The sequence below is a fragment of the Mytilus galloprovincialis genome, chromosome 1, assembly GCF_965363235.1.
Source record: "Mytilus galloprovincialis chromosome 1, xbMytGall1.hap1.1, whole genome shotgun sequence".
Lineage (NCBI taxonomy): Eukaryota > Metazoa > Mollusca > Bivalvia > Mytilida > Mytilidae > Mytilus > Mytilus galloprovincialis.
This window is the reverse complement of record NC_134838.1, coordinates 104936785-104952392: the sequence shown is the minus strand read 5'-3', so window position 1 is coordinate 104952392 and position 15608 is coordinate 104936785. Positions and strand designations below refer to the sequence as shown.

The 15608-nt window shown below is 32.8% G+C and overlaps 1 protein-coding gene across 1 annotated transcript; it reads left to right on the top strand.

The window, feature by feature from the left end:
* The first annotated feature begins 896 nt into the window (after nt 1-896).
* Nucleotides 897-15037, top strand: LOC143048551 (alpha-L-fucosidase-like). The gene is made up of 8 exons (XM_076222282.1): nt 897-1645; nt 2099-2205; nt 2455-2582; nt 3514-3647; nt 4055-4152; nt 6509-6641; nt 9391-9561; nt 11081-15037. The coding sequence occupies exons 1-8, from the start codon at nt 1041-1043 to the stop codon at nt 11337-11339; spliced, it is 1635 nt and encodes a 544-aa protein (XP_076078397.1). The 5' UTR covers nt 897-1040; the 3' UTR covers nt 11340-15037.
* The last annotated feature ends 571 nt before the right edge of the window (nt 15038-15608 follow it).

Below are 15608 nucleotides of genomic sequence, written 5' to 3'. Positions count from 1 at the left end.
TAATAAAAATTACCACATTATTGATATTCATGTCAACACCGAAGTATTGACTACTGGGCTGGTGATACTGATGTTGAAACTGATGTTGAAACACTTATCATACATGTTAGTAAGCGTGCACTGTCTTACCAACAGATCCACGCTGAATATCCGAACAAGAACAATAAACTGAAATTACCCGAACTTGCTGTTGGGGATAATGTTATTATATCAATTCCTCAGTATTAAATTGCCTTAACTGATCCTCAAAATAACTTAGATGTAAATATTGAATCTCGAGAGTTTGTGTACCACATTGGAACAGCTGTAGGAATTTTAACAGAATATTTGTGGAGAAATCAAATTGAAGCTATTAAAGACACATCTTTATTCGCATCAACGATTCTTTTAACTTTAAATTTCGCTAAATGAAGCAGTAAAAAATCTTTCAAAAATGGTGGTCAGGGGTTTCTTTCATGTAGATGAAAAAGGGGCGCTCCTTAATGTATATGTCCAAAGCAAATGATCTTGTGCAATTCCCGATTCCATAATCATGTTCACTTAAATGCTAAAACAAATGATGCTGAACCATTTTTGTATTTTGAAAATAATGTTTATTATGTGGTTATTGATTGAAAATTATGTATTGATTATCAATATGTATTTATAAAAAAAATTGATACTATATATAAATTATTGTACAATTTATAAATGATTTTTTTATTAAACAAATTTAGTACAAATTGTATTTGTAATTTGTTCAAGCACTTTTTGTACAAATTACAATTTGTACAAAGTCAAAATACTAATAATGATATCATAACTTGTAACATCACATGATATACTGATTTTGTGTTGTAGATGAATATGAAGGGAAATAACCGTTGTAAACAACGAATGCACACATTTCTTGAACCATAATAAACTTACCTGGTAGCGATGGAATGGCGTCAGGTAAATTTTGAGGAAAAATCGACCGGTCGGTGAAACACAGGTTCGATTTGTTTGATGTGCAATACCACAATTAGGGTGACTTTCTGATAATATAAGTTTCTTGTGTAATGCATAAAATGAACCGTAGACAAAGAGATTTTACTGTTAAGTGTTTAGGACTAGTTTCATGTTTAATTATTGTCTTTTTCCTGTTTAGATATTTAACATCGGCAAAAAATTCAGAATTATCGGATGGCTATGAGTATGATAATCCTTTTGAAGTAGTAGATAATACAAAAAAGAAGCAATTTGACATCAAACAGCATTTGCAAAATGTCATCGATAATCCCCTTGAAATTAAACAGCATGTTAAAAATATAATCCAAGAAGTTTTACCACAGCAAAATGAACCTACTGAAAGTTCATCCATAGACAGCAATAGATACTCAGCTAATTGGGAAGCACTCGACAAAAGGCCTTTACCAAAATGGTTTGATGAAGCTAAAATAGGAATATTTATTCACTGGGGTTTATTTTCGGTGCCCAGTTTTGGTTCAGAATGGTTTTGGTGGAGTTGGAAAGGAAAGGAAGCAACACACAAGATAGAAACCAAAGCGTTTATGAAGAAGAATTACAGATCTAATTACACTTATGCCGATTTCGCACCAGATTTTACAGCAGAATTTTTCAATGCTACTGAATGGGCGGATGTTTTTAAAAACTCAGGCGCCAAGTAAGACAATTTATATTTCCACATTTCATAAAATTGTACTACATAAGATAATTGTTTTTACAGTGCTTATATAAATTCAGAGTAAATTTAGAAGGACTTGGTTGCACCATGGCATCTATTTATACAAATCATCTTGTTTATTGATTAAAAATATAAAATCCTCCAAGACTCAATTTGAGAGTACATTTCATGTTATGTCTAATATCAACAACATGCGCCGCAGGCGGGACAAAACATATTCAACCACAATGGTGTGAATGCAGTTATTAATGTAATTTTTCTAGAATCCGTAAAAATTCTACTGTAACTAAACGGTAGTCTCGATTTTTAACTCAATATTGGTCAACACTAAGTGACATGGGCACAAGAGGGGAAAATACAAATAGTTAGACTGCTGTAAAATCATAAGAAATATTAAACTTGTATTCGAAGTAATAAACTTATATTTTATAGATATGTAGTACTCACGGCCAAGCATCATGAGGGGTATACTAATTGGCCATCTGCATACTCCTACAGCTGGAACTCATTGGCTATTGGACCAAAAAAAGACCTTGTTGGTAAAAAATGAAAATATATTTTTATTTTTTTTATTTTTATATACTATTGTTAAAAGTTAGCAATAAGAAAAGATGGTATTGATTAGTAAGAGATGTGGTATGATGCAAATGAGACAACTATACACCAGCATTCTAAATGAATTGGGTGTAAGCGGATAAAGTCAACCGTATAGGTTATTTGTTGGCATGTAATTATTGTTGTCTTTTGCTTGATACGAACACTATTTCATCCTTTATTCTGGTTACTAGGTCAACTTGGTGCTGCAGTACGTGAAAAGGATTTAAAATTCGGATTGTACCATTCTTTGTATGAGTGGTTCCATCCACTTTACCTAAGAGACAAAAGAAATAATTTTCAAACTCAAGATTTTGTAAGGGTAAGTACGACTGTTAATGTTTCAATGATACGAATAAAATTACATCTAAGTATATATCTGACCAAGGTTTTACATAAATATAGACAACCACTTGTGAAGTGCCCTGATTTGGGGCAGAATTATATAAGTGGTGCATGTTATCTGAAATTTACACCATAAAAATGCTTTAAAGTCTTTGTCTTCTCTTTCTGTATATAAGAAAATGCATACTCAACATTTTTTTGAGAAGTTGTTATCAACAAGACCGACATCTTGATTGGCAACTTGTTTGTATACTTTGTGTACGAAATTTTCAGCTCATTGTCGGCTTTGCCATGGGAGCCAAGTTTCTCTTTTGTCGACTTTGTTTCTAATTCATTTGTTAATTGGATTACTAGAAAGCTAACAAAAAGCTACTCAACCAAAGCTTTTCGTACTTGTAAATCATAACTCGACCAATTCTACAATAGGGAAAGTTAATGCTAGTCTTCGATTGATTAATTGATAGCCTAACTGCGTTTTTTATGGAGTAAACATCATAAAACGTCTTCGGATTTTGTAAGTTTTTTTTATATAATTTTAACTACTAGCACGGGGTCGATACGACAGTGGTTGAATGTTCCTCTACTAAAATGATTTATGACAAAATTCCCGTTGATAGATTAAGACATTACTAATAAACTGAATAGGCTAAAGGTTTTAACTACCACATGAGAAGTTGACATTGTTGAATTTGTTTATTTTTCTTTTTATGTTACTTTTGGTCACATAAATCCTTACGTTATACATCACTGGCTTTCAAATATTTGAGTTTTAAGTGTTCATTAAGAAATAATTTTAGATGTGCGCTTCGGACTCATGATTTAAATGAACTCATTTATCGAGTTTAGCAATTTATGATAGTCAGCATGTTGAGATAGATACTTTAGAATAGAATCATTATGAATTTTAGGCAAAAACAATGCCCGAGTTATATGAACTTGTAAATGTATATAAACCTGACATAATTTGGTCTGACGGCGAGTGGGAAGCTGAAGATACTTATTGGAATTCTACTGAGTTTATCGCATGGCTTTATAATGACAGGTGAGCTTAATTAAAAAAATTGGACATAAAAGGTAATATCACAAAAATACTGAACTCCGTGGAAAATTATAAACGAAAAGTCCCTAATCAAATGGCAAACTCAAAAGTTGAAACACATCAAATGAATGGACAACAACTGTCATATTTCTGACTCCTGTCATAAGTTGGTTTAACAAGTTACTGATTCCGCGTTTCTTAACATGTTTTTTGTTCAAAACGTATTGCACAAAATTGCAAAAAAAAAAGCATACAATAGTTCAAATAAGACACATATATTATTACAATATGTTGATCTGCAGATTTATCTTGTTTAAGATGTTCCTATCTCACCGACGTATAATAACCATCTGCTCTTATCATTTTAAACAAGGTACTATTAAAAGTGTAACTCTATTTCTATATTTCAGTCCTGTAAAAGACACGGTGGTAACCAATGATCGATGGGGAAAATCTGTAAGATGTAAACATGGAGGATTTCTTGGGTGTAATGATAGATATAATCCAGGTATGGTAAAGTCCTCAAACGCGTAGGAAAAATACAATTAAATGCGGGCAAAGGTCTTGTGTTCTTTTAATTTAGTGTTGCTTTTAGGCAGTGTTTCTTAAGACTGTTCAAGTTTTATGTTAAACTAATTGATCCCAATATTAGAATACAATGTGTATGTATATTTTTGTTATATAAATAAATTTATCTTAAAAAGGGGAACTCATATTCTTGCCCTGTGTATATAAAAAAAATAAAAAATGATTCAACAGACGAAGAAATTGATGATGAAAGGTTAAAATAAGTTCATAAAACATAATTAAACTAACAAGTCGTTATTGTTGGCATTTGTTTTCTGTATAAACAAATGGAAGTAGGATCTTAATACTAAGTATTGAAGACTTGATCACTTTGATAGGCCGCTTGTCAAAATACCACATGTGAAGATAGTCGGTAAGATAAATTCGTTACACGGTGTGGTAGTGACCTAATACGATATATATGGGGTCAGTAAATTCCATATGGGGATTCGAGCGAATTTAAACCCATATATATCGTATTAGGTCACTAACACACCATGTAACTAATAATATATGAATGCAAGTATGACATTATGGCGGAATTGCGTCTCAAATTATCTTTTTAAAGTGTCATATTTGCCAAAAACACTTATATGTTGAATACATGTGACTGAAAAGAAAGCTTCCTATTGAACAACTTCTTGAGCAAGAAAACTTAAGTTCCAAGTTTCATTAATTTCTGATTTATGTTATTGATATCTTCATTTTTTCAAAGTTCTTTTTTGTCTAGCAGTTGTTACGATGTTTTTTTAAAGATCGATTTGGATTTGGCTTTATTTTAGGTCTTTCTAATTAAGAATGCCATTTAAAACTTAGTTCTTAAATTTCGTACAAAATCTTGTGAACCAGCTGAGGGACTGGTTATTGTAAGCTGGTTCTTTCATAAATAAAAGCTACAATAATACACCGATGTTCCAATCTCATGAATCGATTAAGATGATACAAAGCAAGGTGAAAGACAATACAAAACATAGACATGATCTCCAAAAGAAGCGAGATAAGGTGTGTAATGTAGTAGGTTCCTTGGTATTCGTTGCAATCTCATTTGGGCATCATATGACAGTGAATTAAACTGTCATTCTGTCAGAATCAGTATGTCTTGTTTCGTTGTTAAACTTGTCAACACTTGTGGCCGTGTAAGTCATCATCTATAATTTCCCTAATATACCATTAAACTTCTGATTTCTCTTCAGCATCTTATATAACAGTTAACGTATTTTGACCTATAACCTTTGTTGAGGTTTATAGCTCGTAACTCGTAGCAGGTCTTTCTGTTTTAGACATCTGTTTCCCTTTACTTTTTGTACTCCTTATTTTATAATCATGAAGCACATTCTGCTTTTAAAAGTTTGTATCCGTCCTAACTTTAACCAGTGCCCCTAATTGTCTGACCTTTCTTTTCCCATTCTATCTTTGATTAATCTCTCGCCATCTTCTCATATTTGTCATTGAGTCAAATATTTCGAATTCACATTCTTCTGCATTTAGTTTGTCATATGCTTCGTCCTTGACAATTCAGTTCTTAACGTATTTTGTTTTCTTTTCATTGTGATCCCTACGTACATAACGCCTAATTTCACGAATATGACATAATTTATTACTTGGTATGTATAAAACAAACAACACAACAGGTGCCACCTGTGGAACATAATATGCTTACCCTTCCGGATCACATGAGATCACCCCCGGTTTTTGGTTTGGTAGTTTATTGTTATTTGTTCCTTGGGTTTCTATGTTGTGTTTCGTGTTATGTTGTTTGTCTTTTTATCGTTTTTAGTGTTCTGCCATGGTATTTTTCCCCTGACTTCTGACTTTGAATGTCCTTTTAGCATCTTATATCTCTTTTTTCCCTTTAAGTACGTGTCATTAAGGGGTATTCCAATCGCCCTCCTGGTTTTGATGTAGCGGATGTATGTAGTTGTCGTTTTAATAATTCGAATTCAAAGCACCAACCTTTGTTTGACAACAATGATACGCTATATATGTATATACATATGAAATATCAGTTTGAGAAACAATGTAATCGTTTATTCTGTTAAAAAGAGTGTGATTTCTTTTCCAACGTTACAATTTGGTCCAAAATAATCTTTGACTCCAGAAATGAACAGAGAGCTACGGTTCGACAACAGATTTTGGTGAACTTGTAGAAATCGTTATCTTACGTTTGTACATCGAGAACAACAAAAACTCGGATGTCTTTTGGTGTTTTTTTTTTTGGCGGTACCTTTGATCGTTTTATTCAACTTATTTGATAATGGTTATGTGACATGAGACTCTATGATTTGATCTTTTTTTAGGTATACTTCAAAAAAGAAAATGGGAAAATTGTATGACGATTGATAAAAAATCATGGGGATTCAGACGTGAGGCTAATCTTAAAGATTATCTTACGATAGAAAAACTTTTACTGACAATGGTGGAAACAATAAGGTAATGATGGATATGACTTTTATTCAGAAATGTTAAGATGCCATAAAAGAGGGGCAAAAGATACCAGAGGTACAGTCAAACTCATAGATCGAAAATAAACTGACAACGCCATGGCTAAAATGGAAAAAGACAAACAATAATACACATGACACAACATAGAAAACTAAAGACTGAGCAACACGAACCCCGCCAAAAACGGGGGGTGATCTCATGTGCTCCAGAATGGTAAGCAGATCCGTCGTGTTGCTCATGTTATCAAAAACCCGGTAAATAGTCTCATTTAGGTAGGTCACTTCATGAAAAGGGAAGGGATTGTAGGTACGACGAAAGGAACATATCCGATATCATCTGCAAAACGGTTATTCCATAACGGTCAACCAACTCGTAAAATTTACGAAGGGATGATTTCAACTTTACCATTTGGAACTCTTGGTTTAATAGCTTCCTTGTGAGCAGCAACCCTCTATCAAGGAAATCATGATAGAAAATACAGGACCGGGAATATTGTATCAGTTGGGAGATATATACTCCGTTTGCAGGCGCAACTGGAATGTTGCTACTTAGAAATGGAAAGTTCACAATTGGGAAGCTGAAATCATCTCTTTTGTCGTAAAGTTTCGTTTTCAACCGACCCTCATTGTCAATTTCTAGATGTAAGTCAAGATATGAGGCCGACTTAACTGTATCTCTTGTGTCTTTTAACTCTAGTTCGATGGGATAGATGCGTTCAACATAGTCACAAAATTTAAATTAACTAGAACACACCCGTGATATCGCAGGTCCGTGACTGAATAAAAGTATATATATAACTATGCGCAAGCCTTATTTTAATATTAGTATTTTCATCTGATAAAGTCATGCCGATTATAAGATACACAGTTTTCTCTGCTTTCAAATCCTTCTGTTTGAACCCGTCGAACTGGAACTTATCAATTATTGGTAATATTAATTATTTGGAAAACAAAAGGTCCTGGAATGGAGTATTTTTTAATCAACAGCATTGTCCTATATTAGTAATAAATAAAGTTGAATTCTTTGATTCGCTGTTTTACGTCATGCCCGCTAACAAATTGAAAACTGTACCTATACGCTTTATTTTTAGTCCAGATTTTTAGTATTCGTATTGTTATCTTAGAAAGTCTTACTGATTAAAATACTACATAAGGTAACAATTTGACAATGATTAGATTTAGTAGTGTCAACCCTGTGATTATGACCCGTGTATATAGCATAATCCTAAATACACCGTTTGGTGGTGCGCCTGCCAGATGCGGAACGTACATATAAGGTAATAGGTAACAGGTGAATATACTATTGGTATCGGTATCGGAGTCGACCTGGAACTTCTTAATTATTGGCAATATTAATTACGTGGAAAACAAAAGGGCCTGGAGTGGTGTAATTTTTAATCTACACCTTTGTACTATATTTGTTATATATAAAGTTGTATTTTTTAATTCGCCGTTTTTACGTGATGATTTTAGTATTATATATAAATTAGTGAGAAACACCATCTATATAGCGGAAAGTAAAGTTAAAGGATATTGCTGACTTCTAATCTTTCTTCATAAGAAGTTCCTGTATGAAGTCAGCCTCATAATAATAAATAAACAAAACGGCAATAAGAGGGGCACAATTTGTTTCCATTGTAATGCCGACAGTCTGTTGATAAATACGTCCTCCAAACGTAACAAATATGTTGTCAATCAAGAAATCAAGCATCTTGATAATATCAGTTTCAGAGAATTTTTTGTTTGAATCAGAATGATCCTTTACAAAGTAGGATGTATCCCTCCCTAAGACAAGATACTGGTAACTACGTTGGCCATTCTTTTTTTATGAAACAAAGCAATACCAACTCTTTCAATTTGTCTTTCAGTTTGTAATGTAGAAAATACTTGTGTAAAGTGTAGAAAAAATTCGTTTGGTCGGTTAAATCGTGAATTTGTAATAGCAGTTAAGTAAAACATTCATCTCCACATTTTACTCAGTGTGTAGCTTTTTGTTATTGATAAATTTTCGTTGATTAAATCTTCATCTTTCCAATATGTACTACTGCTATTCCGTTTAAATTATGCATTCGTACTTCGTATTCTTCAGCAACTAGCAGTAATATTTAAATATATTGGTTTCTCTAAATTTATTTACGTTTAACGTTTAAAGTGTGTTACATTGTAACTAACTTTTATTCGTGTTAGTAAATTTACTTCAGTTCTGACTTATTGTGATATTGTGAGACATTTTATGTTATTTTTTTATAGATTAAGGCAACAGCAGTTTACAGATGTTTAAATTTCCATAAATCGATTTAGAAAATACAAATCGAGGTAACATACCTGTTCATTACCTGCAATGCAAATCCACGCTCAATCAATACTATTATGGTATCGAAAAAATTAAGACTGTGAACTCATGTCGCTTGTGATGTGAAACAGTTGCAAAGTTTTGCAGATTTGAATAAACTTCGACGACACCGAATTTTCTTTGTGGTAAAATATATATTTTTGGCAACATAAAACGGTGTAAATTACAAGTTTCTGAAATATCACCAGCTTTTTCATTTATATCTTAAATCTGAATAAAATAAGCATGCCAACAAGAAATGATTTTCGTCCTCAACACATAAATGGGTTTTCTGTTTTACAAAGATTCTGCTTCGTTGACAAATACCCTGCAAGACATTTTTGGTAGTAAATACGTATAAAGGTACTCTTAAAACCATATAAAATTCACATATTTCATTTTTCAGTTGCGGTGGTAATATTTTGATAAACATTGGTCCAGCTCATGATGGCACCATTTCTGCTGTGTATTTAGAAAGATTGAGTCAGATGGGAGAATGGTTGAAAGTAAATGGTGAAGCGATTTATTTTTCTGTTCCATGGAACTTCCAGAATGATCATGTGAATCAACATGTTTGGTATGTTACGTTTATATAAGTATTCTTGATATAAATAAATGAAAATAAACACTGATTGGAAAAATAGATGCATATCACTGTCTGAAGCAGTACAACTATTGTATAACAAAGTAAACCTCTTCTTTTAGAAAAAAAATCATGAACAAAAAGTAATAACTAATTTTAGATATCGACACCAGGCTTATAATTTGGTACACAAGAAGCTCGTTTCACCTACATCAGACTAAACCGTCGTGCTAGAACCAAACCATTTAGATGGTCAAACAAAACAATGGACTCAAAAGAATTTTAACCAAAAATTCCGAAAAGTTGCGTCAGATATGGTTATGACATGAGCAAAACGACGGGTGTCAAATGTGGAGCAGGATCTGCTTACCCTTCCGGAGCACCTAAGATTACCCCAGTTTTGGTGGGGTTCTTGTTGCTTATTCTTTAGTTTTATATGTTGTGTCATGTGTACTTTTGTTTGTCTGTTGGTATTTTTCATTTTTACCCATGGCGTTGTCAGTTTATTTTTGATTTGTAAATTTGACTGTCCCTCTGGTATCTTTCGTCCCTCTTTTATGGTAATACAAGCCATGGGGTAGACATACCTCGGAGCTTTGGTAAAGTAAACATGCACAGCTAATTTGCAGTAAATGAGTATAGCAATATTATGTCATATCAATATAAAAGTGACGAGTACGTGGATGTTGATACCTCCTGAGACAAAACGTCCTACAGCAATGGCAACGACCTAGTGGTTATAACACTTCCTAAAATATCCTAGGGCTTAATAAATACGGATTTGGTAAAGTAAACTTTTTTTTGTAACAAACAGTTATTTTCTCACTGTTCATCTACTTTTCCCCGTGGACTCTGCTGTAGCTGTAAGGTTGGTATGTACATTAATTAAATAAACTAAGAACAAAACTTTTACTCCCGAACTGTTGTATCCGATTGTTATGAAATATACCTTTAAGAATACCCAGCATGTACAAATAGCGTGGTGGATTTCCTACAATTGTATTGATGATGAATCTAGAGTTGAATTCAAATATTTTAAAAGCCGTGATTATGTTGACGTTTTGGTTGTGAATAGTTTGTGGTCTGACACATCAACTTGAAACTAAAAGGGTTTGACAATCATGAAGTGAGTTATCGATATATGACGAATTATGGTTTTAACCAAGATTTCACAGTTTTGTGAACATGGAAATGTGATATTGCAAGTTCAGGGACACATACTCTTGTTTTAAATAAGTATGTTAAACTGCTATTATATTGTTACACTTTAGCAATTAACTATTATTTTCTAACTTTTAAATATTTTTATATGAGCGTCACTGATGAGTCTTATGTAGACGAAACGCGCGTCTAGCGTACTAAACTACAATCCTGGTATCTTTGATAATTTTTTACACCTCATAATAAAAATAATAAAAATGTAACCTGAATAAAATTGAGTAGAAGTGTCAAAAATTGATGAACATACATTTTAATATAAATATTTTAATGCTTTGGTTGTGGTTTATTGTAGGTACACAAAGCGTGTCATTGGCGATCAAGCATCGGTGTACGCTATTGCCTTAAAGTGGCCACATAATAACAAGTTACAGTTAGCTGGGCCTATTACTGGAGATATTACAAATGTTACTATGCTTGGTTATAACACACTAATGAAATGGACTGCTGATCCCTCTGGAGGAATACATATTGACATTCCATTTATATCATACAAAGATATACCTTGTAAATGGGCATGGGTTTTTAAAATGACAGGTCTTACAAATTCTTAGGTTTGATAAGGATGCAGACATTTCCCCCAACCATCTTATTTATGCAATATTTTATGTAATATACAAGTTATTTTCTTATTCACATAGAGGGAAAGTGTTGGATAGTGTTTTTTTTTAATTATTATTCTGAGAATCTTTAATTTTAATTTTTTTTTTTTTCAATATATAAATAAGAAAATGTTATCATAACTATGTTACACCAGGCAGCTTCTATATATGAAATGGTCTGAATTTGCCATTATCTGATCCCCACAGAATCTACTTATACTTTCAGAGTGCTTGAAGTAAACCCTTATTTTTGTGGTGTTTGGTTTTCGATGTGGTGTGTTGTGGACTTGTTTGCCATTTAGGCCTTTTTCTTCGACCAATCAGTTGTGAATGCGGTATTTTTCTCCCCTGTTTGTAAATGCATGTTGCTGTTTACTGCGCTTCATTTTAAATAATTCTATGGTCAAAGCTTTTACACCCTAAGAAATTGGCTGTGAATACGATAGTCATTGTTGTTGGAAAATATATGCAAAATAATCGTTCACTGTCAATTTCTTCATTGAACATGAAAAGAGATGTATGTATGTCCTATTGAAGTGCTGATCAGTATCGTATAAGCGTGTTATCGCGGAGTCAAAAAGCGAGACATAGGTATACTGTTTCCGGCGTCGGCGACGGGGGCTACGGCGATGGCGTCTACAATGTATTAGTTTGTAATTAGGTCTAGTTTATGGTGAACCACAAGTAGTAGGTCAATCATATTTAGTATGCAGTTGTATAAGCATTGGCACATCTCATTTCCATGGAGATTATTTGGCCCTGTCCCTTCAGTCATGGTCTTTTGACTTTGAAACTTTCGCTTATTTACATGTATTAGTTTGTGATAAGGTCAGTTAATGGGGAACCACAAGTGGTAGGTCAATGATATTTGGTATGCAGTTGTATACGCATTGGCATATTTCATTTTCATGGAGATAATTTGGCTCTGCCCCCTTAGTCATGGTCTATTGACTGAAATTTTTTCTAAGTTATCATGTATTAGTTTGTGATTAGGTAAGTTCAGTGGGAACCATTAGTGATAGGCCAATGTTAATTGGTATTCAGTTGTATAAGCATTTGCAAATCTCATTTCCATGGAGAATATTTGGCCTCGCCCGTCTGTCACAGTCTAATGACTCTGAAACTTATCCTAGTTTACATGTACTAGTTTGTGATTAGATCAGTTTAAGATGAACTGCTGATGTTAAGTCAATGTTATTTGGTATGCAAATTTATGGGCATTTGCAAGTATCGTTTCCATGGAGATTATATAGCCCCACCCCCTCTTCGTGGTTCATTGACTTTGAAAATTTCACATAGTTTACAAGTTAATGTTTGCATTTACGTTTAGGAACGACTTAAATAAGTCAATATTATTTGGTATGCAGTTGTATTAGCATTGGCACATCTCATTTACACGGAGATTGTTTAGCCATGTAACTCAGTCATGGTTCATTGGCTTTAAATATTTGCATAACTTGTGTAAGATGTTAAAGTATTTCTATTTTGATTTCAACAATTGCATAAACAAAAATACAAAAAGGCGAGACATATCTCTGTGATAACAGTTTATTGTCGAGCCTGCAACTTTTGTTGCAGAAAGCTCGACATAGGGATAGTGATCCGGCGGCGGCGGCTACGGCGGCGGCGGCGGCGGCGGCGGTGTTAGCTCCCTTCTTAAAAGCTTTATATTTTAGAAGGTGGAAGACCTGGATGATTCATACTTTATATATAGATGCTTCATGTTACGAAGTTTCCGTCAGTCACATGTCCAATGTCCTTGACCTCATTTTCATGGTTCAGTGACCACTTGAAAAAAAAGTTAAAATTTTTTGTAATGTTGAATTCTCTCTTATTATAAGTAATAGGATAACTATATTTGATATGTGCGTTCCTTGCAAGGTCCTCATGTCTGTCAGACAGTTTTCACTTGACCTCGACCTCATTTCATGGATCAGTGAACAAGGTTAAGTTTTGGTGGTCAAGTCCATATCTCAGATACTATAAGCAATAGAGCTAGTATATTCAGTGTATGGAAGGACTGTAAGGTGTACATGTCCAACTGGCAGGTGTCATCTGACCTTGACCTCATTTTCATGGTTCAGTGGTTATAGTTAAATTTTTGTGTTTTGGTCTGTTTTTCTCATACCATATGCAATAGGTCTACTATATTTGTTGTATGGAATGATTGTAAGGTGTACATGTCTAGCGGGCAGATGTCATGTGACCTTGACCTCATTTTTAGGTTCAGTGGTCAAAGTTAAGTTTTTGAGTTTTGGTCTTTTTATCTAATACTATATGCCATAGGTCAACTATATTTGGTGTATGGAAATATTTTATGATCTTTATGTCAGTCGCACAGGTTTTATTTGACTGTGACCTCATTTTCACGGTTCATTGCACAGTGTTAAGTTTTTGTGTTTTGGTCTATTTTTCTTAAACTATAAGTAATGGGTCAACTATATATGTTGTATAGAAGCATTGTTAGCTGTACATGTCTGCCTGGCATTATTCATCTGACCTTGACCTCATTTTCAAGGTTCATTGGTCTTTGTTTAGTTATCTTGGTTAATGTTAAGTTTATGTGACAGTTGTAATAAAGTTTAGCTTTATACTTACGACTATCAACATAATAATCAATGATTAGTATAGAAGGCGAGACATTTCAGCGTGTGCACTCTTGTTTTGTTTATATGTGCTTTTTAGATCTAATTTAATTATTTTTATTGCAATTGTTAGTGCCATAGTAACATAATTTTTTTTTATTTTAACGAATTAGTAAGAGAAGAATACTTTTTGCATATAAAGCAGTAAACTGTGGAAACTTTTGTTGGAATAATTTTTAAATTACAGATGTTTGTTTTAGCCAGTGAATGTCTCATTTTGTATCCATGTACACATAAAAAAATTCGTTATTACAATGTTCTATTACGACATCGATGATTTTAAATTGCCATAGGTCAATTTATAGAAATTGCATTTTTACTGGAATCTCCAAACGTCTACATCTTCACTAGCCGGAGTTTGAAATAATTAGAATACATAATCATCTGCAATATAAATGTTCTGAAAAGGTAGCTTACAATAATGAGAAATATTGTAAGTGTGTTCAGTCTTTTCATGTGGCCATAAAATTAAAAGGTTCTTCATTATGATATAACTATATTATAAATTTTTATTTTTTTTAAAGATAATTATTTAACATGCAATAACATAAAATAAATTTTTATATGTATTTATATTTTTCGATTAATGAGTTTTGAATGTGCCTTTGGTATCTCTTTTCTATTTTTTTTCTATGTATTAATTGTGAATTTTGTTGACTATATACATATATAAACCACATAAAAATCTATGTATTAATGACGTTTAAAATATCTTGAATTTTACATTCGTTTGATATTTTTTGTAAGGAAAAATCAATCTGTGTGTGTGTTTGTTATTTGGCATGGTTTATTTTTTATTTTTTTAAATGTCTCTTAACCCTCTGGTTTCTTTGACAATCAAAGATTGGTCAATATGATATCGTTACTACATACTGTCTTGCATATACTTCTAAAACATTTCTGTCATGTACATGTTTTTGTGTGAGAAAAATGCAGTTGCTATATTTTTCTAGGTTTTCTTTATAACTATAGAAATGGGTTAACATAATAAAATGTATAAATCTTTGCTTATGTATTATTATCAACTCATACAAGTGAGAGCTTTGGCTATCTAAAAAATTATGTATAATCCACCATTTTCTACTCAAGGCATAGAACCACTAATTAATTAAGGCCCGGTTGGAAGGAACATACAAGAAAGTAGTACATATTTTAAACAAATTATATCCTACGCATAACTGTATCTTTGTCAACGGGTGACATATTTGGATAGTTTTGGTATCTAATGAAAGCTTGGGGACGTGGGATCACTGCCGAATCCTTGTTGGAAGTTTCTTTTAAATGATAAAGAAGTATATAAACTTCCGGGAACCAGTATGCTCTAATATGCAATTTAAGGTATTCTGAATTTTTCAGCACAATAGATATAGGAAGATGTGGTATATATGAGTTACAAGTCAGGATAAGGTATAGTTTTGACATAATTGCAACGAGTTTATTTGAACTTAAGACAAAGTAGCCATTATTAAAGTCAAGAATATGTTTTTGAATTTAACATAGAGAGCATTCGATTGATGTGTTATGACTTTTTGATTTTGTCGTTAGATAAGAAATTTTCCGTTTTTAGCTCGCCTAA